This window comes from Parambassis ranga, chromosome 12 (assembly GCF_900634625.1).
Source record: "Parambassis ranga chromosome 12, fParRan2.1, whole genome shotgun sequence".
NCBI lineage: Eukaryota > Metazoa > Chordata > Actinopteri > Ambassidae > Parambassis > Parambassis ranga.
This window is the reverse complement of record NC_041032.1, coordinates 12,080,788-12,108,369: the sequence shown is the minus strand read 5'-3', so window position 1 is coordinate 12,108,369 and position 27,582 is coordinate 12,080,788. Positions and strand designations below refer to the sequence as shown.

The 27,582-nt window shown below is 40.0% G+C and overlaps 1 protein-coding gene across 1 annotated transcript in view; it reads left to right on the top strand.

Moving 5' to 3' along the window:
* The window catches only part of lamc3 (laminin, gamma 3), an 88,125-nt gene that overhangs the window by 13,063 nt on the left and 47,480 nt on the right, over positions 1-27,582 (top strand). Inside the window, exons 3-8 of the mRNA XM_028418453.1 lie at positions 7,212-7,342; positions 9,495-9,661; positions 21,995-22,183; positions 23,187-23,304; positions 26,323-26,421; positions 27,113-27,249. Coding sequence (XP_028274254.1) covers positions 7,212-7,342; positions 9,495-9,661; positions 21,995-22,183; positions 23,187-23,304; positions 26,323-26,421; positions 27,113-27,249 — 841 coding nt within the window. The remainder of the gene's footprint in view (positions 1-7,211; positions 7,343-9,494; positions 9,662-21,994; positions 22,184-23,186; positions 23,305-26,322; positions 26,422-27,112; positions 27,250-27,582) is intronic.

Below are 27,582 nucleotides of genomic sequence, written 5' to 3'. Positions count from 1 at the left end.
CATAAATTACAACTATAAAGTAATTTTTCCATGTAAAAGATCATTTAGATCACTATCAAATCCCCCTATCCGATGTAAAATATAAATATATAAACATTATGATTGAATCCAAGTGAAGCAGATTATTATATAATGTTTCCACAATCTAATAAATCAGTCTTCATTTGTTCAATCAAAGGAGCTGCTGTCGGCAGGTGTGTGAATTTCTGTTTCTATAGTTAAAGCCTCAGATTGCTTTTGTTGGTTGTAATTAATGTGGAAAAACACACAGGCTTTCCACATAAAAGGATGTTTTTTTTCCTTTAGCTGTCACACTTTTAAAACAGCCTTTCATAACAATGGAGAACAATGCAAATTCTCATTAACCTATTAAACCCTGAAGATGTTTTTATTCAGATGGGGAGGCCATGAGGCCCTTTGGTGTCTGCCTGATCAGTATGGAGGCCTTAGCTGCATTAAAACCTGACTACTAATGGCATTGCTGGCTGTATTTCAAAATGCTTTGGATGACATCGACCGACTGATTATAAAGCTGCGGGGGGATCAATACAAGCTAAGAATACATAGATTGGGTGGCAAATCTCCCCACAGACCTGCCACACTCCCTCCCTCTCTTCTTTCATTCCACCTCTCCCTCTCAGCCTTCTTTTTAAACAACAAGATGAGAAAGCCCATAATTGACTGTGATCTGTTCTCCCATTAGCATAAAAGACGGATCAATTGCACCATTTTTTTTCGTTAAATATCTCATTCCTCCTCTATTTTTAAGGGTGATATGGGACAGATGGAGGGGGGGTAGTGAATCAGAGACAAAAAAAAAATACACAGCAGCCATCCTCTTTGATGCAAAATCAAAGCTAGTGGAATGCAAAGCAGTCTTCTTTTCCACACAGTGAATCATCAAAATAAAGATGGTGGTCTTTAATGATGACATAGTCGTTCCTGCTTGCACTACTACTAAAAAAACTGAGCTGAAAGGAATGCAGCACTCTGTGTTAACAGTACCATTACTTGATGTAAGATGGAGCAGAGAAATGAGAGAGGAGATGATAAGAAGGGAAGTACATACAAGTTATTTGTTATGAACAATAAGCTTCTTTACTCCTGTGCTGTAAATAGGTTCGTTTATTTAAGTAGGATAATCCTCTCTGTATCCATACTGTTCTCCGGGATTTTAGAAACAAAACAACATATGTTGTCATTAGGGTGAGGTAGGCCATAGTCCAAAAACATGGTAAGCAGACATGCTGATTTGGACCCCACTTTCACTTTGACACAATCAGTACTGTGTTTGAACTCCATGGAGGTTTTCACTCATACTGTGACATATCTCAGCATCTACACGTATTGGCTCAAGGTCAAAATTTGTGTTGAGTTGAGTATTAAACTAATGTTTTACTTAGGGATGTCCAGATCCGATTACGTGATCGGAAACGCGGTTTCAGGCTCGATCAGAATACCTCCGATTAGGGCTCGGATATATATGTATTAGGGCAACGTTAACGCGTTTTCGTGGATTAATCCAGCATAGTGCTGCGCAGGATGGCTCTCTGGCTTGTAGTGTAGGGGTGTGATTGTTGGTTTGGGTGCGAGAGGTCCTGGATTCAGTTGCTTTGTGAAAGTTACCAGTGTGAATGGAAGTATTTAGACTCTGTGGCAATGTGTTTCGGGCAGTTTGTGGAAAAGCGACACGCACACACACACACAAAGTATCGGATCGGGACTCAAAATCAAATGACTCATACTCAGGGGCCCTGGTTTTACTTCATATGATGTGTCTGAAGATGCTGGGTCATCTGGGTCGTACAATTAGGTGTCTTACTTGGATATATATTTTTGTACTTGCAAGCACATGGATTTTGTTTCAAATAAAACACAGAAAGTTGGTGCAGTGGAAGAGATAACACAGAATCCGAGAGGCTGAACTATCAAGCTAAGTGCCTCTATGCATCAATATTCCCAGATGGCAACTGTTAAAGGTTAGATGTATGATGATGCCATTTTTATTTTAACATATCTTTCAGAAAAAAAGAAAAAAATTCAATCATGTTTGTAATCGATGGTTAGCCTTTATGAAAACATATCTAACAAGCCAGACAAGTCAGACAGAATGTGTTTTTCATAACGTTGAGGAGTAAATGCCCCAAGCTACTGCTGCCCAATTTTTCTGAATTGTATGTAGCAATATTGCATTTCCATAGACATATGCAGTGATCCAGCTAATGCAGTTAAATCATACCTCGGAGGTCCAAAAGAGGCCCTTAGCCTTCCATATTTTGTACGTCTTACTGTGATTGAAGAAAAGGGATGCATCATAAATATATTATCATCTGTAATTGAATAAACCTTCATGTGTAGTTAGTGCGCATAAACACATTTCTATGTTTTTTATGTGCTTTAGTGACATGATAATAGTTTTTTTCTTGCAGTGAGCATTTGTGTCAGGGGTTAAAACTACACTCTTTACATACAGATTGTCAAAAGAGCATAAAGTGATCCTGGTTCCTCTGTGTCAGTATGCCATTTCCTCTGCATATGGCTCATGCAGGGGTATGCATATTTCATGAGGCTTAACGGAGGAATTGCATCCTGTCTGTTTTATTAGCATTTTAATCCCTTTGCAGATTTGCACAGTTTTGAGGAGTGTGTTGTTTCAATATAAAGCCTTCACACGCTTCATCTGCTGCTTTTTAATATATATATATATATATATCCCTCCTTGCCATTTGGAGAGGTCAAAAATGACAAAATAACTGTAAAATAAACAGCGGTGATAATTAAAATACGCAAAGGTGTTTTGGTCTCGTGTAGGCTGCATGTCATGTATATAAATGTAGGTGTTGCTTGTTTTGCTAAACGTGTTCCAAATGAGATTTTTATTTGAAATAAACAACATTCACCTCATAACATGGCATTTAGGTGTTTTTGCAGTGGCTTACTTCAAAGGGAGCTCTGTTGTCAAGTTTGTAAAGCTTCTTTTTTTTTTCAATAATCACGCAGAAGATGAAAGCTGCTGTATGAATTCAAATTTAATTTGTTCAGTCATCCATTAAAATGGTTTGTCTGTCTCCTCTGCCACCGGTCCATCCGCTCTCCCTCGCTCTCTCTCACAGACTTACTGCCTCTCTCTCTCTCTTACTCTAAAAAGCTGTGTAGCAAATTGGAGATTGGGCGTTGAATGACAATGAGTAGAAAGGGGGAGGAAAATACATATTGAGGGCACAGTGAACTTAAGCAATTAAATTAAAAAGTTATTAACTTTGGAATGAGGGACACTGCTCTCTTTCCTGTCATTGCCTGCAGCCAGAGGCTTCAGAGTTCAAGGAAGCACACTGTAACAGGAAGAGAGAAAGACATGCAGAGACAGACAGACAAGGGGGGAGAAACAAGCGAGACTTTAGAGGTGAGGGTGAAGGTTATGAGCCCCCCTTAGCAAAGATGTCCTCCAAAGCAGTGTGTGGCATCGTCTCAGAAGCTTGTGTTTGTCCTGATGCTTGTCTTTGTGTGTGAACCTGCTCACTTCATCATTAGATGGTTATTGTCTTAAGCCAGAGACTGGCTCGTTGCCACTCTTAACACTTATTCCTAAGTCAGCATCATTGTAGTATTGTGAGCCCAAATTCCAAGGGAGTGAGAATCAAAGTTAATTAAGCTTTTGCTGTGGTTTGCACAAATAATAAGTAATGGGCTGACTACTAATTAACCCTAAGAAACTGCTTTCTTTCAGTGCAGTAAGTGATATTTGGAACTATTCCTTGCACAATTAGCACTGTTCTACCGAGCATAACTAATAACTCTTCCAAATGATAATTGTCTTGTGCACTATTTAATAAATGTATTAGAGTGTTATGATGTTTAAATTTTTAAGAATGAATAAAAACATTTTACCATCTGGAGGTTTGAATTAAAGCTGAAGTTTCACAATGGTCCCACAATAGTAAAGGAGTTCATCTCATGCATTTCAGATTTAATGATCATCAGTTTGGGCTAATGGTTTAGTTAATATTTAAACAAAATGGAAGGTTGTGCTCACCTTTTTATGTCATTTGAAAATAAGAAGTCACTGTCTTGGATTTCTTCCTCCTTCTTTATCTTGGATGAAAGGATGTAAAAGCAGGTTCAAAGCTGAGTTGGACAAGTTCAACGCCTCATTCAAGGATGACTGCACAAATGCTGATATAGTCTGTTTTCTCAGGCAGTACTTATGTTTAACTACCTGAGACAGTAATTTAAACTTTTACACTTTTTACACAGCTGCATGTTAAATCTGTGTGCCTGTACCTCAGATCACATTCATTTCCATCACCCCATATTTTAATCAGCTCCATTCCTGATGGCAGCAAAGAAAACATGGCAGGAAGTGTCAGCTTCTTAATTTTCACCCCCTTTTTTTTACCACATTTCAGTTTCACTGGCTTCTATGCTACTGTTATCAGGCATGTTCTTCATAACACACTCAGGAAAAAAAACTTCTGTGCAACTGACTTCTTTAACATTAAAAGGCACCAACTTTGTTGTAAAAAGATCTTTAGAAGCAGACCTAATGGGACCTACAGGGGGTGCTGACCAGAATGACCTCTGGCCCTTTGCCTTCCACATCATTGCTTCTTTGTCCCATTACATCTTTTCATCTATGTGACCTTCACATAATTCTTTCAGTGACAGTGCAGAGCTTTTCTCATACGTATGAGGACATTATTTCATTTAACTAGTAATGACATGCTAACATGTGAACACAGATAAGACGGTAAGAAAGAAAGGGAAATGTAAAGACAGAGACACATAAGCACAAGGATCATAACCGACCTTCTGAGCCCCACAGCTCCCTTTTATAAGCTATGAATGAATATCGAGATATATCCAGGTAGTGTAAGACAAAATGAAGAATGAGCATCTGTGTTCCCAGTGCATGCAGGTCATTCAGTGTTATCCAAACCCTATTAGCCTGTAAAGCCATGTCAAGAAGGGCCAAAGTCGATAAGCAAATGTCAGAATAAGCTACACTCCTTTGAAACACACCACATTATTTGCTCCCAAATAACAGCTCTGTAAAGTGAGCCAGAGTATAGAGTGACTGGGATCATGCAGCAGAGCTAGATACGCCTTAGGAAGGGCTAAATAAATACTGTTACAGCCTCAAAATCTGCAGAATGCTCAGAATATACATATATGTGTGAGTTTACTGATAACCTACTTAAGTGCAGTAGTCCTACTTGACGCCATTCATGCAAGGGTTAAATCAACCAGGAACGCATATGTAGCATATTTACACCAGATGTTTCAGAGCTGTGACCTCTTGATGCCCCAGCAGTATGTTTCCTAGAACTGCAGGCACCAAGCTCACAGGTGGTCTGAATCATGAGACCGTCTGCTTTGCTTTGAAAGTGAAAGACAGCGGCTGCAGTGATAGAACACCCCCCCCCAACACACACACACACAAAGAAGCAGCTCTCCTAAAGATGATTTAGTTATGAAACTTTAGCTGCACTGCTGCTCAGGTTATTTTAAGCTGAGAAAGATCACAGTAGGTACCCGTGATGAGAGCCACAGTGGGCTCAGAAGTGCCACCTCTGTTTCATTTCTTACTGTCCACCAATTAGGCCTTTTTCTTCTCTTGCTGAACAAAGATTAATGGTTGACCTATTGTTTTACATGCTAACTATTAGGCAGGAGATGAAAATTTGCGAAGTTGTTAGGCTACAATTTACTACTATACTAGCTGCATCTTGTGGTTACTGATAATACAAAAGTCTGCAGCATGTTAACAACATGCTAATGTGAGACTTTTGTGTTATTTTTAGGTTTTGCATGTTAGTATAACAGTATATGCTAATAAGCCCTGAAAAATGACATGCATGCTATGCGTGCTACTATCTGCATGTTAACAATAACAATGCTTGCATGTGAATGCTATGTATGCTTGGTACACCATTTATGGTTTATTTCATGGTTTAGTATAATCACAAACTCCCAACTAACACTTTGCTGATAGGAAAATAAAATATATGTATAAAATTCACCATCTCAGTTTAATCTGGCATACCAGCAATAACATTCAAAACAATGTATAGCACAACTTAATGGGAATAGATGCTAATGTCATGCTATGTCATTAGCTCAGGTTGGCATGTCAGCATACGAATAAATACATTCTTCTTCTCTTCTTCCTTTTCGACTTCTTCTTCTTGTATTACAACCCCATCTGAGTTTGAAAATTAAATTATGCAGAAAATGCCTCTATAGATTGGAAGAATTGCTAATGATGAAGTAGGCTAGATAACTCAGGAGGCTCATCCTCTGTGGAGCATGAAAGTTGGAATGTAATGAACATGAACATTGAACAAGTGTGTTCTAAAATAGGCAAAACCCCAATCTCATTTGATGGGCTTCAGCACTACAAAGAGACAGTGTAGTGCACGAGAAAATCATGAATGAATTCATCACACATGTTTTTTGTCTGAAGCCCATCCGTTCCCATCTCCTTGTCTCCCACTGCCACACTTCAAAGACATCTCTGGGGAGAGGCTTCAAAACTTACAACATTACAGGCTTTTTTTTTCCCAGGACTGCCACTGAGTCCTGAGCCAACCAAGAAACAGACAGAAAGTTTCTCCCCAGCTATTTGTTTTAAAGTTGCTTCTCTTCACTGGTATAAGGTGTCATTTGTTCTTTCTTTACCTGGCCTTGCTTTTATCCTCCACCCCACCATTGTACTTCCTCGTTTGCTTTTCCTCTTTTTGTGTTATCCCTCCCCACTTTCTTCTTCCACTCTTGCTTCATCCTGTCTTTACCTTTGCAGCAGGCTCAAACAAAGGAGTTTAAATCATATCAGGGGTGGGAGCTCTGCCAAGTGCCATCCATTATACTGAAGTAGTGCCGCAGTGTTGTCTCTTTTTTCTTATGTTTTTTTTCATATTTCAGCTTTTGTCTCCATTAATTCCTTTCTTACCTCACCCCTCTTTTTGACATTAACCCAATTTCCTGTACTGTACTCATTATCTCCCCATTACATCTGCTCTCCCTCCTATAGCTGCACCATCAACTGTCTTCTTGAACCTTTCAAACTTCTCTCATCTAAAGCCCACTGTTTTTCTCCTTATTACCTTGAGTGGCAGTGTAGCCAACACATCGTGCCTTTGTGTGTGTTTTTTTGCTTTGTTTGCTTTCTGTCTTAACCACTTGTTCTTCTCTTCTCCTTTTTTCTCTTCCAGGAATGGGTGACAGCCACTGACCTGCTCATCTCCTTGGACAGGCTTAACACCTTTGGAGACGAGTTTTTCAAGGACGCTAAAGTGTTGCGCTCATACTCCTATGCCATCTCTGATTTTTCCGTGGGTGGCAGGTAAGAGACACCAGAACACGTGCCCTCCAGAGCAATGTCACACTGCATTCTTTCTGTAGTCTTAAAGGTAGGGTAGGGGATTTTGAAAACTCAGTGAGAGTCAGCCAGATTTTGAAAGTAAACACACGCCCCTTTCTCTCGGAGCTCACCCCGAAGCCACGCCTCCAATCGCATGGACGTGCATTACCTGAAGACGAGCTGCGGTCTGTGACTTCGGCCATCAACGGGCGCCTCGCAGGATTGATGTTTTTAGTGTTGTTTCCACAGATGTTTAATATTCTTCGTTTTAATGCGAAACTAATAGTAATAATAATAATAATAATGCATTGGTCTTATATTGCGCTTTTCTGTTCTGTTGGGCAGGCACTCAAAGCGCTTACATTGAGATGCATTATTCTTTCACACCACATTCACACAGTGGCAGTGGTAAGCTACCAGTGGTAGCCACAGCTCCCCAGGGGGAGACTGACGGAGACGTGGCTGCCAAGGTGCGCCTACGGCCTCTCCGACCACCGCCGATTCATTCATACGCATTCATACACCATAGTTGCTAGTTTTGATGCCAAACTAATTGGTTGCTATCGGATTGTAAAGAGAAGTTACACTAATTTAACAAAAAGTGCATCAGAAAGAAATCTCCTACCCTACCTTTAATCACTAGCTTCATTTTAAATTTACAGCCTTCACCTCTACAATATATAGCTGCATTTATATAATATTGACTGGTTCAGTCCAAAATCTGGTTATGGAGGAAACCAAGTAACCGCCTAAGGAGGTTGAGGTGGGTTGTTGGGCATATAATCCACAGGTTATGACAACAGAATCTTGAATAGATGTCCTGCACATGTTTTCAGTATGAATATGTTGTTTTCCCAATGAACTGATACATAAATTAACATTTTTTATTATTATGTTTACGAAAAAGCTGGGTAGCCTTCAAAACATATTAGATAATGCAAATTTTCAAACCAAATTTTCAGATGTCTAGTGCATGTGTGCATGGCACGACAAGCAGTAAACACCTCTTACCCTGTCAAGTTGCCATAACATGAGAGCAAAGCAACATAATCCTCCATTCTCCTTCTACCTCTTTTGCTTTATTACTCAAAGTAATGAGAGAGGACGTGGCACCAAGAACCAGGCTGCACCTCGGCGCTACAGATAGAAGTGGACGATTAAATAGTCGAGATGAAGCCTTCAGAAAGAATATAAACTTGATCTGACACCTGTCATAAACACTGAGAATCACAGGAGTGGCATGACAAATTACCCACCAATGTCACAACACCTGAGGGAGAGACCTACATGGAAACATGTTAGCCTTATGCCGGTGCACAAGTACACATGGCGTCACACCACAGAGCTGCATGTCGAGGCAGATGCTGTAAATAATTCCTCGTGATTTTACACAGGTTGTCTGCGTGACCACACTGTAGGTAGACAGCAGGGCAGCTGTACATCAACAAGCCGGTGACAGGTAAGTCACCAGGTCAAACTTTTGACCCTGGGCAGGAAAGTGAAAATCTTCCCCTGTCATCAGAGCAAGACCTTTAACCCAAGTGGGCAGATGGTCAAACTGTTGGACAAGGTATCTTCTGGGTGTAAATGTGTGTAACTGCGGGAATCAGAAATGTTATGTCAGTGAAACATAAAGCTTGAATAGTTTGTAGATATCAGTTACTGTAATATGCAGTTTGAATGAACAGAGACATGGCAGAGTTACTAGACAACAACAACAGATATAACTGTGTCTGATCCTGAGGCAGCCGTACATCTGGTTCCAGGACAGCTGGCTAAATTTGACAGAGCTTGCCGCTCGGCGACAAGTCCCTGTCTCCATATCGCAACCACTCGTCAGGAAGCAGCATCAAATGAAAAGACTGGTTTTTCACATCGAGACGGAAAGGAAATTCACCAGTAATGACCATCCTGATGTTTGTATTGACTCTTTTTTGTAAAAGCCATGTTTATGCCAGTGATAGATAATAGGAAGTGACAACTTACGGTGGAAACACCTTTTCACTCCCCTCCTCTCCCCCCTCCTCCATAGACATATGTGTGCATAACTGTGTCTGCAGTTGTGTCAGTATGAAGAGGCAGAAGGAAAAAGTTTGCACTTGCAGACTTAACTATCTATCTGTGTTTCCCTCAGATGTAAGTGTAATGGCCATGCCAGCAAGTGTGTTGAAGGGGAACGTGGTGGCCTGGTCTGTGCCTGCCAGCATAACACAGTGGGAGCCGACTGCCAGAGATGTCACCCCTTTTACCAAGACAGACCCTGGGCCAGGGCCACTGGGGACTCCGCCAACGAGTGCCTGAGTGAGTAGCTTGATTCCGGAATGCTGTCATGAACCCACTCGATGCAGCCTTGTGGAAAATCCACAGGGCAGTGTTAAATTCAAGTGACAAGCTCAGTCTGTCAAAGGTCCCAAAAAATACATCAGTGTGCCTCCTGATATCAGTCTTAAACCTGCAATTTTTGTGAGATTTTGCATGTGTTGCATGGAAGGGTGCGAAATATTACAGTAAACCAATCAGCTTCTTATAGGAAGTTCGTCGATTTTCATTGTGCCTGTAATGGAAGGATTCACACAGCGTTTGACATTTGTCTGCCACATCAACATTTAGTGGCTTTATAACAGCACAAAACACCTTTAAATATGATCAAGAAATCCCTGAAGATTTATGTCCATTTAAATGTCTCCATGCACACACACACACATAGCATGTTTCTCCCACCGTGTGTCAGTGTATAAATGATCAGGTTTGGCTCCATACCCTTCTACTGAATCCTGCTGAATGGATAACTTGTAATTGGCTGAGGATAAAAAAAACCATAAAGGCAAGTGGCTCACAAATTGTTTTTTCTTTTGTGTGTGTTTTTTTGCTGAATTCTATTAAGCAGCAAGCTTGTTTTAATTTTAATTACTCTTACTCTTGGTTCCAAGCAGATGGCGTCTTAAATAGACTACTGCACCCAACTTAATCAATGCTGTGTATTAATAAACATTCCCTATAACAGCAGCGCAGTGTGTGGAAGAGTGAAAACTGAGTGCTCAGTGTAATTGCTCATGTCTATCTGGAGTTTGCTACCACCATGCTTTTGTGTCTCCATGTCAGACATCAGAACTGTCTCTTTGTGTGTTTTCAAGGGTCGGCACATTTATCTGCCGGTAAAGAACAAATGTAATATACAACATTTAACAGGAAAAGATGAAATCATTGAAAATAGGTCTGCACAATACTTATGACAACAATGTGTTTTATTACTCTTCAATAACAGCAACGTCGTGGGCAGAGTCAACATGAAGTCTATACTAAAAGTCTATAATATAAAGGGGTAGATGCTCAAAGTGAATACAAACTTTTTATGTTTCAGACAGTTTTATACATGTGTAAATAAAATTCTTGAAGAAACAGCCTTTAAAATATACTACCTAAGCCAAAATAGAAGCAATGATAAAATAATACAGCTTGAAACAAACTGTTATGAGTGTTTTGTGTTGGCTATAATAAATCTTTCATATTTTGTACTATAAAAGCAGCCTACATTGTAGACTTAATGTTATTTTGCCTCCAAGTACAGGCTGAGCTGTAATAAGAAAATAGCACAATACACCTCATGCTGATGATGATGGTGGAAGGCTTGATGTGCATATTTTGGTTTAATCCTGCTGCCATAAACATTGCCAAGCAGGCCATCTTTATTTTGCTTTATAGCCCAGTGGCTGAAACAAGAGCATGTTTCAGTCTGTCTATGTTTACAGATTTTTCTAGTCCTATAGATCCAGCAGCCTTTAAGTGATGACTCCTTATCCTGCATCTGACCACCCTTTGCTTTGAGCAACACTTTCACCAACTTGTCAATAAACCAATCAATCGATTGGTTTATTGACAAGTTGTGTGTCTGTGGCCAGCTAGATGTCAAATCTTAAAGGTACTTTAAAGAAACCATGTTTACATAGTTTTTGGTCCTCCTTTGTGATATAAGTGCATAATACCATTCACAGCTCCAGGAAATAAGTACAGGTAATACAGCTCTAACATTGAGGTCTTCTGAAAGTTGGCCAATGTGAGGAAAGTGTGGTTAATTTGAAGCCCTTTAACCTTTTAAGTACACGCGGCCCGAGGACGGGACGGTTCATGTTTTCACTGCAATATCTCCGTCTGGGCGCAGCCATTTTGTGCTCCTTGTTGACAACCTACACCTCGTTGGAAAGCCACTTCCCTACTCTATTGATTGACAGCTCGTTTGACCATACAAAAGGATCGAGGGCCTGTCCCTAGCCAAAAGAATCCAATGAGCGACTATATCGAGCGAAGCACCTCCCCCCACTCTTACGCTTGTATTTTCAGCCCATTATATTTGACGCTGAATCTGATGCAATGGACGTATAGCCAATAAGATTTCCGTCACGGGGATGTCCCACATGAAGGGGTTGTGGAAGGAGGGTGGGCTACAGGCCTAAGCGTAAACATGAACAATGGATGCCGGCTGTCCATGCGTAAATGCGTAATAGTGAGAGTGAGCGTATATCTCCATTCCAGTGGTATTTCCAGTGACCAGAGAGATGGCGAAACGCATGGAAAAGAAGAATTACACTGTTGAAGAAGTTATTGAAGAGTGTACGAGACGGGAAAGCGACTTTTCTGACGAGGATGTGTCGGATGCGCAAAGTTATGTGTCGTCTGTTGACTCGGTGGAGGAGGACATGTTCATTGAAGGAGAAGATATTGTCCATGACAAGTAAGTAACTTTTATACATGTTGCAGTTTTATAAATAGAATGTAGACGTTTCAAAGAATTAGTGAATACAGTGTTGTGTCCTTTGTTTTGTTTACCTGTGTGGGGGAGGTGTGCGCTTTTACTATTCCTCCAAAAGTAGTTGTGGAGGACTGATTTGTGAGGTGAACAATGAATACAGCTACAGTTGTTCTGTGAATGAATATCTGATATATACATACAACCATACATACATCTATAGTTATTTTGTTTTATATATATTTTGTGCATTTTTAGGCAAACACTGTGTTCTATTTCATTTACCTGTGTGGGTCCTTTGTTCTGTTTACCTGTGTGGGGGAGGTGTGTGCTTTTACTATTCCTCCAAAAGTAGTTGTGGAGGACTGATTTGTGAGGTGAACAATGAATACAGCTACAGTTGTTCTGTGAATGAATATCTGATATATACATACAACCATACATACATCTATAGTTATTTTGTTTTATATATATTTTTTGCATTTTAGGCAAACACTGTTCTATTTTGTTTACCTGTGTGGTGTGCACTTTTACTATTGATTTGTGAGGTGAACAATGAATGCAGATACAGTTGTTCTGTGAATGAAAACCTTATTTTTTGCATTTTAGGCAAACTGATTCAGATACAGAGTGGGAGCCAAGCACCAGAGCCAGAGCAGCCTCCTACTCCCAGTGTACAACATCACAAGCCAGTCTACATCTCTGGTGACAGTAAGACACCCATCAAGCTTTCTAGCTGTGCTTTGTAGCAGCCCGTGACTGTAACAGTGGCATACTGAGAACAACATGTGGCTGTGAAACCTGTGGAATTGTAAACATGTAAACAGTTTGCTGTAAGTAGTTTGGGTATTTGTTTAGATAAAGGTGTTTTTTTTATACCATATCTCTTGTTCTGAGTCTTTTCTTGTGATGCACAATTTCAGTTTCAGTAGAATAATGAGCATTCAATGTGTTTTTGCTTCACTAACATTATTTCAATCATACTAATAGTGAATCTGAATATGGAATGAGGTTCCTCTAAGTGGCACCTTTCATTAGAGCTCTCATTGATGTCTGTATGTTGAAGCATTCCAGAGTTATGCACTTTGGTGCCAAAGTGTCCATTTGGAGACTCCAAATGGCACTTTTTGGAGAGCGCCTGGGAATACCTACAGAAAAACCTGTCCCAAATGGTCATTTCTTGTCCAATTACTATCTACTTTTAACTGGGAATAGGTAAGACTTCAGCCTGTGTCACTATATTGTCATCTAATCAACATCACCATGCTCCAGTTGTCAAGCAGCCTTTTTTTACAAAAAAAATTTAGGCGAGCTACAAAATCTTTTTATTTCTCTGTGTTTAGACTTCTCTCACTGTTAACCATTTGCAATTGCAGTAAATCACACAGCTAAAATAAAAATTTCAGAGTGTTACCTTCACAATGAGACCAAGCTTTTGCACATACTCCTAAGGGGTCACAAACAGCTTGTAGTTTAATTTGGGTATGCCTTTGACAGGCGTTTCATCAACTATTGAGGGTGGTGTTAAAGGGTTAAGAGACAATAGCAAAATGACCTGCTTCACATGAAGGATGAGGCCAGTGTGAGATAAATAAAAGATTCTTTTGAACTGTCAATCAAGCACAGCTAGTGGAGGAAAAAATACATGGAGCTGAAAACAACCATTAAGATCCACTTTAATTCTCCATTTATTATGTAAATATGACCTCAGATTAACAAGTACCCGGCATGCAGAACAACCTTTTGCTGCTTTATTAAAGCCTTTTTAAAGGCACCCATAAGGAAACATGGATCTTCACAATGCAAGTAGTTCATGGCTTGAATTGGACATAACTAAAAAACCTGTAGTAGAAGTGTTCTGGGGAGTGGTTCTGCAGGTTTATAGACTCTTTTCTGACAGTACTTTTTTTGCCCTGCTTCTCCTGTTATTCCCATTTACCCATCTCCTGACACTGATGAAAAGCTTTTGGTTACAGCAGAGGCTACTATATTTCGTGGTGTACTGTAAAGTTGAAGTTCTCCCAAGTGTTTCTGCTAAACTTTGCTCGTTGTGCTGGTAGTTCCTTCTTGTGTAGCATTATGTCTTCCTGCTGTTAATCTTGTCTTAAAGGAAATAGTTTTGCAGTGTAGCAGCAACAATTTACAACACAACAGAAAACATAGGAAGCAGCCCCCTGAATAACAAACATGTTGCAAAACTGATTAGGGTTAATATATAGATTGAAAATATAATTTGAAAGGTTGTGATAAATGGTGGCATGCCGTGACATTGTATAATAATGTCAAGTGTTTTTTTTTTCACAAAAAAATCTTTTAAGAGAATAAACAACAGAAGATTCACAGGTGACCTTTTGAGGCTCAGGATACCATGGAAGCTAACAATAAAATGGCAATTAAGATAAAAGCTGCACTTTAAAAAATAAACACAAGCGCGCGCACACAGGTGATAAACTATTCCTTGTTTCCATTTATGTCTTTTGTCTCTGTACCTTCACAAATGTAAATAATTTGTCTTTATCACACCACAAGGAAATGCATATTAGCTCTCTATTTCAAACAATTAACCTGCAGCTTCATCACACACGGTCATCCTTTTAAATCCAATTACAGTACAGTATATTAATGTGGTTTTATCTCACTGGTTTATGAACGTGTGTGTGTATTTGTAAATGCATGCAAATAACATGACATAAAGCATGGGGGGGTAAAGAAACCCAGTGGTGAGCCTTGATGCAGCATAAAGCTTTGGTCAATTAGGCAAATTAGCATAATCCTCCCACATAAAATGACACAATGCTCAACCCCTTTTAAATGTGTTTGCCATAACAGGGATTGTATGGAATATGTTAGTGCCATTGAAAAATGGCCACGTCCGCCACAGTTTCAGTCATTTAACATATTTATTAGGCAGACTGGACGGAGAACTTCAGGGCAGAGAACTTCTCGGAAAAATGTAGTGACAATCCTGTGTGATTATAACAGCTATCTTTGCCATTGTTAATGTGTGAACAGTAGTAGCAGGTAGAAAATAGAAACTATGGCTTTTTTGTGTGCATTTCAATATTATGTGAATTTGTTTATGAGTAATTGCATTCAGTCTGGCTGGTCCTAAAATGTGCAAGACTATGTGAAGGCTTGTGTGTGTGTGTTTATCAGGGGTGCAATGGGATGTCATTCTCATCAAGATGCCCCCCACTGAGACTGAAATCATTTTTAGCCTGAACAGGTTGCTGTGGGTCCTCATGATTTTTTTTTTGCTGTTCCCTTGATGTTGTAACTGGCTTAGCCTGAGGCTGTTCCAGTTGGTACACACTTTAAATCCTTTTATTTCCACTGATGTGAGGTTGACGGCTGCAGTTGTAGCTGGGAGACTGTGATCGTTTTCATTTTCCTGAATGCCAGAAGTGAGGCTTATACTGCTGCAAATCTATCAGGTGGTTATTGTCTATGCATCCTTGAAGTACTCCTGTGTTTATTTCATGTAGAATCCATGATATCAATAATACACATTTATGATTGTTTATGATTTGTCCACGTTTGTCCACGCAACTTGTTATTTCCTCTGTTGTCCTGCAGATTTCACCACAGCCGACAGAGTAAGGTGCAGTTTGTGTGCTCTTTATTCAGGTCTTAGTTGTGTTGTGAAAGCTTTTGGACTTTTTTCTTCCCTGGTTATTTGTGAAGCAAGATAATACAATTTTTTTTTAGATATGGCAATAATGGTATTGGAAATGTGGCAGCAGCAGCACAGTGGTTAGCACTACTGCCTCACAGCAAGAAGGTTCTCGATTCAAATCTGGCTGGGGCCTTTCTGTATATATGTGCACATTCTCCCCATGCCTGTGTGGCTTTTCTCCGGGTACTCCAGCATCCTAACACATGCCAATGATGTGCATGTTAGGTTAATTGGGGACCCTAAATTAGCCAGAGTATAGAGTGAGTGTGAGTGTGGCCGCTTGTTAGCATCTCTATGTTAGCCCTGCGGCCTGGATGTACCCTGCCCATTGGCAGCTGGCATAGACTCCCTGTAGTACAGGACAAAGCAGGTTGATGAACGGATGGCATTGGAAATTTGTTTGACCATGTGTGTTATGCAGTGCATGATTTGCATTTACCAAAGTAAGAGATAGGAACCCTTTTTTAAAAATGCTTGGCATTGCAGTATTTGATATTCAGTGTTAGCTGCAATGTAGTAATAATATCTCTTAGAGATTGGGGTTGTTGGACATGAATCATCTCTTCAGAATCCTCACTTCATCTGTGGCCATGTTCTGTTTGTGGAGTTCCCATGAAAGGCATTGCAATTACACTCCATGCAGTAGGATCTAAATTCAGTTACCTGCAGACCAAAATAAATCAGGACAGGAAGTGCACTGACTGCAGCACAAAAAGCTGAACATTCTGTGCCACTGATCTTCTGGTACACTTCTTTATTTGAACTTTTTAATATATATTAAGTAGGTGAGGCAACAAACTGTGAACCTCTTCTGTAACTTATTACAGAGAAACACAGTTTGGTAGAAGAAAGGTGACAAAAGAAGTATAAAGCACACAATTAACACCTGCAGTAAGTAAGTAAGTAATTGCATAAAATCAATCTCCTGGGGAAACATGAAAGTCTATGCATATTTCCTAAAACTCTTTCTTCAGTATCGCACACTAGCCATGCAAGTAAATGCAATGCCGTAAAGTGAACACATTCCATAAAGATTGTAGAAAACACATGTATAAAAGTAGGGTCCTAGTTGTGTATGTATTTTTGCAGATTATTGCAGGATTAGGTGAGACTTGAATTCCAAGCCTGAGCATATTCAGCTTTATAAAAAAAAGTTGGGTGAACAGTGTGTCAGGTGCAGATCCCTATTGTCTAGAATGGTACACAACAAGTCATACAGATATACACTGTATGTGTAGCATGAGTCTTTCCAGGCTGCTTTATCACTGCTGGTTTTCTTCTCTCCCTTTCTCTCTGTGCTAGCCGGACATCTCGTTCATCCAGCAAATTAAATGTAAAAATGAGAAATCGTGGCGCCTGCAGGGATCTCTCTGCAATGTTTTCTGTGACAGTGCTAAGAAATTATTCTTATAAAGGGCAGAAGACAATAGGATTGTGTTTTGCATTGCTTCGAATGCAGGTTAGAAGACAGGGCACCCTGTTATCTGAGGCTGCAGGGCCAAGAATGTTTTTTTTTTTAATTATCTACAGACATTGTTATCAAAAATATGTGTTGGTCAATGTAAACATAAATACAAGAAAACAAACATTTCACAGGGAATCCTATCTTCACACTGAAATCTAAATAATTCAAATATTTTTTAAATCAATGATTCACTCTACCGTGTTCTAACATTTACTTTCAGAGCAGCTCTTGAGTCACACTGCTACTATTTGTGTTACTGAGTCATTAGTGACCACATTGGGAAGGTCATTGATATCAAAATCAGATACTGGTCCCAATATTAAAATACATATATTGTATTGGATAATAGGGCTGATCCATAAGCCTGATCTGTTTACTTCGATTCTATGTTTGCAGCCTTTGTGACATCAACAGCATGGAGCGAGGCAAAGAGTCTGCTCTATGGAGGGATTTCACACCTGCCACACCAGTTTGACTGTAACTTGCAGCGTCTGCATTGATATCATTATCTGAACTGTAAAGGTCGGATTGATGGATTTCTATTGTGGGGACGGTTGAAGGGAAGTTACATACAGACATGACAGTAGACTTTCATCCAAGACTCTGAGGTTTGAGTCCCCCTGACACCACAAGCTGTTTTGTTTTTGCCCGCAGTTACGTTTTGTTGTATTTGGCATAAAACAAATTACTAGTTAAAGGTAAAAACAGGAAACAGGGAAAGATTGTTGACACAGTTTTAAAAAATTAGATGCATTTTACCTGTCGTGATGAGTCCCTAACCCAGATGTGATAAAAATGCCATGTTCAAGGACTGAACAATCGACTTAATGTTCCTGGTGAGAACGGTCGATGATAATACAATCTATTCTGATTAATAAGAGGATTTGATTACAATAATTTTGCATTGTACTAAACAATAACAATCCAAGTTACAAAGGGCATAGTTTTTCTGTGTGTCTGCACTGATCTTTTAGAGATAAAGCCCCGAGGAGCTATATGAGGGCAACATCCCTGCCTATATAGGCACAATATGCAAATGAAAGAAGTCCCCTGCAGGAGTCCAAAGTGTTGCCGGACTGGCCTCTCAAGAGAAGTTACTATCACCGATTCGTAGTCTTACTTCTTACAGGGAGGTTCTTTGGAGTCATACAGTTGCACAATGAAGGGTGATGGAATCGGTGCAGAGCTTGGCCTTTTTGCTTGACCACTCACTGACCTCTCTGTTATTGCCTTCCACCTTTTGGTGCCATATACACTTGACCTTTTGATCTTTACCATGTTGTATTTTAAAGCCAGAAATGGCTTTATTTATTTAGATAAGAGTGTGGAGTAACACACTCTTATGGAAACAGACTCTTTTATGGTGGCCCTGAAGGTCAAAACACACCAACGTTTCAGATTACGGAAAGGGTAGGAACAACACTTCTTGTTTCTGATTGGACAGAATCCAATCTAAGATAAAAAACTGATGTGATTGGTTGTTTTGCTGCCAGTCAAGAAATGGCACTTGTATTTTGACCTTCAGGGCCACCATACTCTTTCACACATTAAACACACATTCCATTTTCTTGGCTACCATTATGACCAGTCCCCCAAACGTCAGACTACACTTGCACCATCAGCCTCACTGACCATTTTAATAGCATGGAAAAACTGACCTTACATTTCCCTAATAATAATGCGCAAAAAACATTTACTGTTTTTATGTGTTTTTCTGAGCTTGAATAATTGTTATGATAATAAAAAAGCCAGAAGCAGCAACCAATTATTGTGCTTCTTCTTACAGTTTTAGCAGTAATGCGTAAAACTAAAAAATAAACATGTCCTTCTCTGTCTTTGAGAAAAATAAATGTATTCCTGAATATAATCAACAATTTTTGTATTATAATCTTGTGAATTTATATGCTGAAGGTCATCTAAAAATGTATGAGACTTGAGGAGAATGAGGTGTTTGTGGAGGTGGCTCCATCAATCACAGCTGTACATGTGTTCAGGCCTTCTTTCTTCTTTCCTTTTTCTGCATACGACCCACACAGTAGCAGTAATACACAGGCTGTGTGGTCCCTAGGAAAGGACAGAGGGGAAAACAACATGTTGCAGAGATGGCTGTGGGTGGGCGGACCTATAAATGTGGTCAACATGGCCAAACCGGGGCTGCAGACAGTTGCGTGGGGGTCTTTGTGTTAAAACTCTTGAAAAACATCTTTGAGTGATTTGCTCTGTCTCAGTTCCCTTTCCACATAACAGTCCATGGACCATTCATTTTTTTACCTTGATATACACAAAAATATCACAGATGTTTAAACCAATCAGGTGGCTCTATTGGCTTTTTACTGTGACACTTTCCACCAGGGAGTTGCTAATGATGATATCAATAGGATTATCATACCTAAATGTTGACTACAGACATGTATCTTTTCAAAAGGTATAAGCAACCTATGCTACCTTGAGTGGTGCTGACATCTTGTCTGGCCCATGGACTAAGTAAATGATGCATTGCAGGAAGTGGTGATAGTGGAAACAGGAATTTGATCTTTCAAACTCTGTGAATCTTGTCAAATTCAGCTGTGCACCTTTTGGAATTTTAACTCTTGACTTTCAGGAGACAGCGGCCGACAGGCTTGGTGTCAGTGTGGCTTCTTCAATAATCATGTCAGCCGCTGTCCTCAAGCTGTCCTCAAGCTGTCCTCTGTATCAAGACACAGGTCCTTCAACTCTGCCATCAAGTTCTGATAGGTTCCAGGAGGCAGCCTGTTCAGGATTGGTTGAATGCAGCAGATGGAGTGTTTGTATTCTGTATCTCTCAAGCTTCCTGATGCCACAGGACTTAAAGACGAAAGATGATTTAGGCGGAAATGGCAGGAAAATGTGTGTGATTAAATGTTGAAGCATTTTCAGACATGTCCTTTTTAGGAAGTGCGCTTTGTAACAACAAAGCAAATAATAACAGTTATTGAATATAGCTTTTTGGTATATTTAAGCTAAATTTTGAGGTCACTGCCTTGGAAAAGTACTTCCAGCAGACATCATCAGTATTGATCTTCAGCACAACATAAATGCGACAGAGTCTCAGCCTGTTGTTGACAGTGTTGCCACCTGGCTATCAGCTACAGCCTAAAAAGCAGTGGCAGCCAACGCCACTGCTGGCACAACAAAGATAGAGTGAATGGGAGGTGACAAGCTGAGCCGGCTGGTCGTGTTCATGCTCTAGCTGCCCACCAGTGCCAATCAGAACTGAGTCACACTGCAGCAACTTTCGGCATTAGAGGAGGGACAGCTTTGTCAGATTCTTTTGCACAACGGGCAGCAGGATTGCAGATGTGATAACAAGAGACTCAGCATTTGTCAAAAGGTGCATGTTGTGCTTAAAAGTCTGGTCCTAGCCATGCAAAGGAAACTGTTTCCTGCCCTTTATGTTTTACTCCATCCATCAATTTCAGGATGCCAGGCAAGTTTAGCTTTTCAGCATCTTTTAGGTTGTAGTTCGCTCTCTCCATTCTCATTAATTTAATTTTCACGCAGCAGGTAGCTGTTGTCAACTGCCTCTTATAGGAAAAAGGAATTACATTACTTTACTAATGATTTAAACGAAGAGGTGATGACAGAAAGTGGCTTTGCATCTTCAGAGATTTCACACGTCTTCTGCTTTTAACAGAAAAAAAGCAGATAACAAGTACGGTTTCATTAGCAGCTTACCTACAGTTTCAATATTTAATCCACACTTACACATTACCTGCAGTGATGACACAACACACTGCAATTAAGGAGTTCCACCCAAAGCAATGTGTGTTCAAACAGGATCTGCCTCAAAAACAAGCAGTTGACACAAAATAGGAGGAAGGAAGAACTACTTTACATTGACCAGAATGGTAAAATGACCAACTTTGCAGCAAGAGGTACATGTGTTTACAGCCTCACTGAGGGGAAAATAAACCTGATTAAGTTTAGGGAAAGATTATGGTTCAGTTCCCAGAGAAACTAAAGCAGCTTCAATATGATGCTCTGACAAAAAAAAAAGTGAGAGTGAGTAGATAACTTGTTTGATCAAATGGCCAAAAAGTAGAGTGCTGCAAAGTTTATCTTTATCTTGTACCGAAGATAAAGTTTCTAAAATTGAAGGGTTTATGAGGATATGAAGTGAGAACACAGATTCCTTTATGGCACAGCTTAATGAAACACTGAATGTTTCATTATAATTAATCTCTGCACCGCTAACACCAAGTTCATACTAGTCATACTAGTGAAATAAAATGGTGTACAGCTGAGGCTTCTTATTAAAGGGGTAGACTAATCACATGGTTATTTCCAGCACAACTGAGAGTTTGATTCATAATAAAATGGGCAATTTCACCTTAGTCCCCCCTCAGGGTAACTGGTAAACTAAGGAGGGATTTGATGTGAGAGCTGCGATGGTGTGTTATCAGCTAAGTAATTTGCTCTTGTATAAACATGAATTACTGTTATCTAAGTGCCCCCTGACAACCGATTGGCTCCTCATTAGGCCTGTGTGAAATGAGATTAGCAACAAGCCTCTAAATTATGATCCAATCCCAGTACACATAATCTCTCACACATATACCCTCCGTGGGTCTCTCTCCTCCGTCTATTTATGTCTTTCTTTTTACCTCGTTGCCTTCACTGTCTGCTTCCTCCCCTGTGGCTCCTCGTTCCTTGTTCTTCACACCTCTCCTCACTTGACCTCTTGCTTTGCTTTCCTCCCTCCACCCCGCCCACCCCCCCTTTTTTCAGAGTGTAACTGCAGTGGGAGATCAGACCAGTGTGTTTTTGACATGGAGCAGTACCGGAGCACAGGCAGTGGGGGGCGCTGTGAAAACTGCAGAGACAACACTGACGGACCTCACTGCGAACGCTGCAAGGACAACCACTACCGGAAATCTTCAGAAGAGCCCTGCCTGCCCTGCAACTGCCACATCAATGGTAAAGCCTTTATTGTTTTAATAATAACTTAAACCCTAATTATAGTCCATGCCAATATCACTCCCTACTTTTGTTTTCTCTTGCATGAGAAAATTTAATTACGGTCAAATTGGAAAGCTGCACTGGTGCAATAAAGCATCATATGCAAGACGTAGCTCCAGACGAGAAAAAAAAGGAATCATAGGATTAATCTTTACAAATTTTATGGCATGTTTGTAAAACATTCATATCAGTGCATTAATATTTACTCTAAACCATCGACTGCTCAACTGCCAAACCTCGCCTAAGAGTAGAATCTTTTTCTGATTTATAATTCATACAGTCTTCTCGATTCATCTGCTCATGCTTTGCACAACTCATCAGATTTATCATTGCCTTCCCCAAATGATCCTTAAAGAAATCCATGACTTTACTCGTTGTGAAATGATCCACTTCACATTATCAATGAAGCGCTTAGTAAGTCCAATTCTTGGAGGAGGGACATTAAATGTTTGGGTTCCCTTGATGCTGCCATTGCCTGGGTAAAGATAGGAGAATATTGAGGAGAAAAAATGAACAAGAACCTCAGCTTTCTTTTCCTCCACATACAAATAGTGTAAGGTGATTACACAGAGCTGCAGGAGTCCATTATATTGATCAAAAGGTTATAGCAGACTCCATCAGGCCTCCGTTTCACTCTTCTTTCTGCACCAGCTGGTCTTTTTTCTCCATTAACTAAAGCTTACACTGTATCAGTGAGAGTGCTCACTACAAGGTTATATCCTGCTCTCTCGAGCTTATCTCTGGGCTTTGTGAACAAGAACTGAGTAGCATGTATTCAGTTATCCCCGTCATGAAAAATTATTAATGATAAATTGATCCTGCTCATGTTATTACAAATAATATTTATGGATTTGGAGTCAGATTTTTTTTTCTTGAAAACACTCCTCACTCTTTGTCCTTGTTGTCTCTGTGTAATCCTCACATTTTTTTGTTTGTTTTCCATCTATTGTACCTCCTGCAGGCTCTGTGAGTCTGCAGTGCGATGAGGAAGGAAGGTGTACATGTCGAGCTGGCGTGACGGGGGAGAAGTGCGACATGTGTCAGCCGGGCTTTCACTCTCTTGGGCCAGACGGCTGCAGGTGAGCAATAAAGATAGAGATGCAGACACATTATGGACTAATATAGAAACCTATATAGGTTAACAACAAATCCAAGCCAGCTAAAACACAATTTTTTATCAAATATTTCCTGATTTTTCAGTTCTGCCATCTAACTTTTAATTCTAATTTGATCAAACTACGAAACAGAAAAACAAGAGGATTCACTTTTCCACTGAGAAGTAGTGACAGTCTTCTCAATTTAACCAAGTTTGCAAAGACCATATTTAGGTCATTTTGTCTCTAAAATCCCTGCGTGTGCTGCTCTCTTCTGCCTTTTTTGGACTTTAGCATACCATAAGGAATATTTAATAACTTAATTTTGTCTTCATATATCAAAATATGTCCTATATGACCACACAGTTAACGTCAGGATTCAGTTCAATGTTTGGATGACCCAGATGCAGACAAACTCAAAAGACAGATAAGTTAAACATTAAACATTAAAGCTGACAAAAAAAAACCCTACGGAAGTTAACCACAGGGGGAGCAACACAAAACAGACGACTTGAGAAAGACTTGAGAAAATAACAGGACACAGGTGATCAGAATGAGGGTGGCAGGTAATCACAAAAAGCTGGAAACACAGGAGGAAGTAAAACACATGGGAATGCACAAGGACAACAAGACTTTCAAAATAAAAGCATCACGCTGCTTTCCCTGTGGAATGAGCAAGCGGCAACCTTCGGGGCTCAAAGTTGAAGCCCGTGTGGAAGTGTCAAAACTTGTAATTCACGCCGCAACTGATGGGGGCTGGCTCCAAAAGCGAGTAATTTCCCATAGACTCTCATGTTAAAATGGCCGACTTCACAGCAGAAAAGAACATGTTTATAGCCTGGTACAAAAAAAACATTCTGGTCTCAGATGATAGGTTCTCTTCTAGTGTCAATTGTACGGGGGGTGAATTTTTTTACAACTCACTAGTTTCAATTGTATTCGGACTTAAAATTCCGCATAATTATGGTGGTTTCCGCTTCTATCTTTCTCACTGCACCATAAATTCTTGCCCATATACCATATTCTGCATTTTTGTCACAATTTATCTGTTACAACCATGTGAAAGACCATGCAGTCTTCTCCATCTGTTGCCATGGTGACTGGAGAGTACAGTTTTAGCTGCAGCCAAACCCAAGGAGAAACTTGGCCTCAAAAACTTCTTTGCTGGTTGTATGTATTATTCTTTATGTGTGGTTAGAAGAGGTGACGTTCTTCTACCTTTTTTATGCCCAGCAAACACCTCATGTTTATCCACTTTGATCATGAACCTGTACATACACTTTTCACTTTTCACTCAGAGTGGAGTTTTCAGATAGACAACAATGTGGTGGCAAAGAGGTGCCACCATGAACATGTGCACAATGAAATATTGTTTTTTTTCACCATTTTTTTCAGTAGCTCCAGTTTAGATCGTTTCAATATGCTAGAAAAATGAGCTCAGCAGGTTAAATTGATTTTTAATATAAGCAGAGTTGCTTTGATTTCTGCACACTCCTCCCAGACTCAGCCCGAGTGTTCCTCTGTGCCCTTTGTTGCAGCTTGAAGATGCACTGACCTGCCGCACATGTTTTGGTGATGAAAAGCGCATTTCAACTTTGTCTGACGTGAAAGCACTCATACTTAGTATGTGTGCATATGCGTCTGCATGTAAATGTATGTGCCTGGGCATATATCTGAGTGTGTGTGTGTGTGTGTGAGAGAGAGAGAGAAGTATGTTGGTGTATTTATATTCATAAGAAGTCTATCCTAGCTCTCCCTGACCCCCTTCTACCTGCTGAGGGAATGCTAAGTTGTGATGGTGCTGAATTGCATATCAATGATTGCGTGGAGTTAATATTATTTCTACCACCTAACTGTGGATACAAAAGCAACAGACATCAGACAGCCTGTTAAACAAAGACAGCTCCTATGATAGATATTTTTTTTGACAGCAGATTATTGAAACTTTTGTACCAGAAGTTTTAGAATACCTATTTGTACTTATCTTAACTATCCAATCAGCATGCATTGGCTGAATGCTAATGTTTCATGGCCAAAATATTTCCTGTAAACATCTTTTAGCTAATTGTTTTTTTTAGCAGCCATAGCCAGGGTAAATGTTTGTTAGTAGCTGATGAACACTTAGCAACAAAAAGGCCAGATATTGTCCTCTAGAGAGCTAAAAGGAGACGGACTGCCATTTATTTGGAAGCTCTGTCACTCTTTTTGCTCTGTATTTCCCAGTTGTGTAAATAAATAAGCATTTAAGGGTGATAATATGTCAGTGTTGTGTTTATTAAAGCTTGCCGTCCCTAAGTGGACAACAAAGTCCCAGGCTTAAAATAAAGGAGGCTTTGCAGAAAACTAATATTGATCAAGAGATTGTTTAACCCTCAGTTTTAAGCTCCTTTTGTAGATATGGCATGTTGGTAGTAAATCAAAGGTGTGCATTAATATCAGAGATTATTTACATTTACTTTGATCCTCGCTGTCAATGCACACACATCAACACACATGCTGGTTCTCTCTCTCTCTCTCTCTCTCTCTCTCTTTCATTCATGCAAGCAAACACAGGCTGTTGAGCTGAGGTGTGAATTACTCAGACCACCAGAGCAGAAACACACAAAAGCGGCTCGCCTTGGGATTATTCAATTATTTATAATGTCTCTCATTAAAAATAGATTCTGTGTTACGGTCTCAGACAAAAGTAATCAATCAATAAAAAGCAATCAAACAGGTTCTGACATGATCCAAATCATTTTTGATCTATACACCTAATCACTTTTTGAAGGTTGACAGACTTCCATGAAGACTGTGAACAAATATTAGGGAACTCAACTGCTGTTAAAAGTCTCCTACAACAAGACACCCCTCTGTTGCCAGGGCTGCAGCTGGTCATCTGTGATCTGGATGGAAGGCAGCAAGAAAATTATAGATACATTGATCTCATTATAATAAATTGCCCTCTGATTCTTACTCCTTATTTTTTCTTTTCAAAATAAAAATGTCGTCTGTCGTCTGTAGGCTGTGCAAGTGCGACCCCAGCGGGAGCGTGGACGATTGCTCTCCTCTGGATGGATATTGTTTCTGTAAACCAAACGTGGAGGGACAGAGCTGTGACAGGTGGGTTATTGCAGGCTTACATCACATGTGCGCACATAACCTCTGGTTACCAAGGCAACTGTTGAAGTTGTACACAATGCAACAAATGAAGCCATTACATACCAGTTTAAGTGCAGACTATAGATAATATCTGATCTTTTAAAATCTTTTTTTAAAGAATAAAACATTAGCATTCACTCCAAGTTTCAATAGTGGTGTTACCCACCTATTACAGCCTTTAAGGTTTAGGAATAATTTGCCTGAAATTTCCAGGCTATCCATCAATCTGACGACTAGGACAATTGCAATCTGTCAATAAACCAGTCCCTGTCTGTTTCCATCATGTTCCTGTAGGACACAGGATCAAACAGATAAACTCACCGTGACATTAACAGCACACAGCCCCAGGTCTCCAACTATTGAATAATTCTGTGCTCCCTGTTTGTTGACTTTTTTTTGCTGATTTCACGGCTCGTTGAACAGACCCCTCTCCTGTGTAATGTGACTAGTGTAGTGGTTCATTTTTAGTGGGGTTCCTGTCCTGCCCATATGGCAGCACTTGTCCACAGGTCACAGCTTTACTCTGTCCCCTCTTCCTCAACACTGCAGTGTGCAGCACTCCCTGCAGGGATGTTGCTATAAAAAGCTGCAATGAGGACATTAATAACTTTATTTTATATAAATAAACAAGTCTTTGTGTGTCCGTCTGTAGATGCAAGCCAGGATTTTTCAATCTACAGCAGGCAAACCCAGCCGGCTGCCAGCAGTGTTTCTGCTTCGGCCACTCGCTGGCCTGCTCCTCGTCCAGTCACTACACAGCAGTCAATATCACTTCTGACTTCACTGAAGGTATGGTCTAAGGCTCCACAGCTATTAATAAACACCTTCTCTGACTCTCTGCACCCTCTTCTTCTTTTATATGTACAATTATTTGCAGCTTTTATGCCTTGTTTATCAAGCAGCCAGGCACAGCTGTTAAAAAATGTCTTTTAAGTTAGAATTGTTGCACACTCCAAATAATTAAAGCACAGGGAAATGGAAAAAAAGCATCTTTAACAGTTTGTCAAATCATGCACAAAAACCCTACAAAGAAATAAAACACAGGCAGATACAGAGAAACTCAGTTGAAGTACTTTGGCTTCAAATACTGAAAACACAATAAAAAAACCAATGTAACCTACA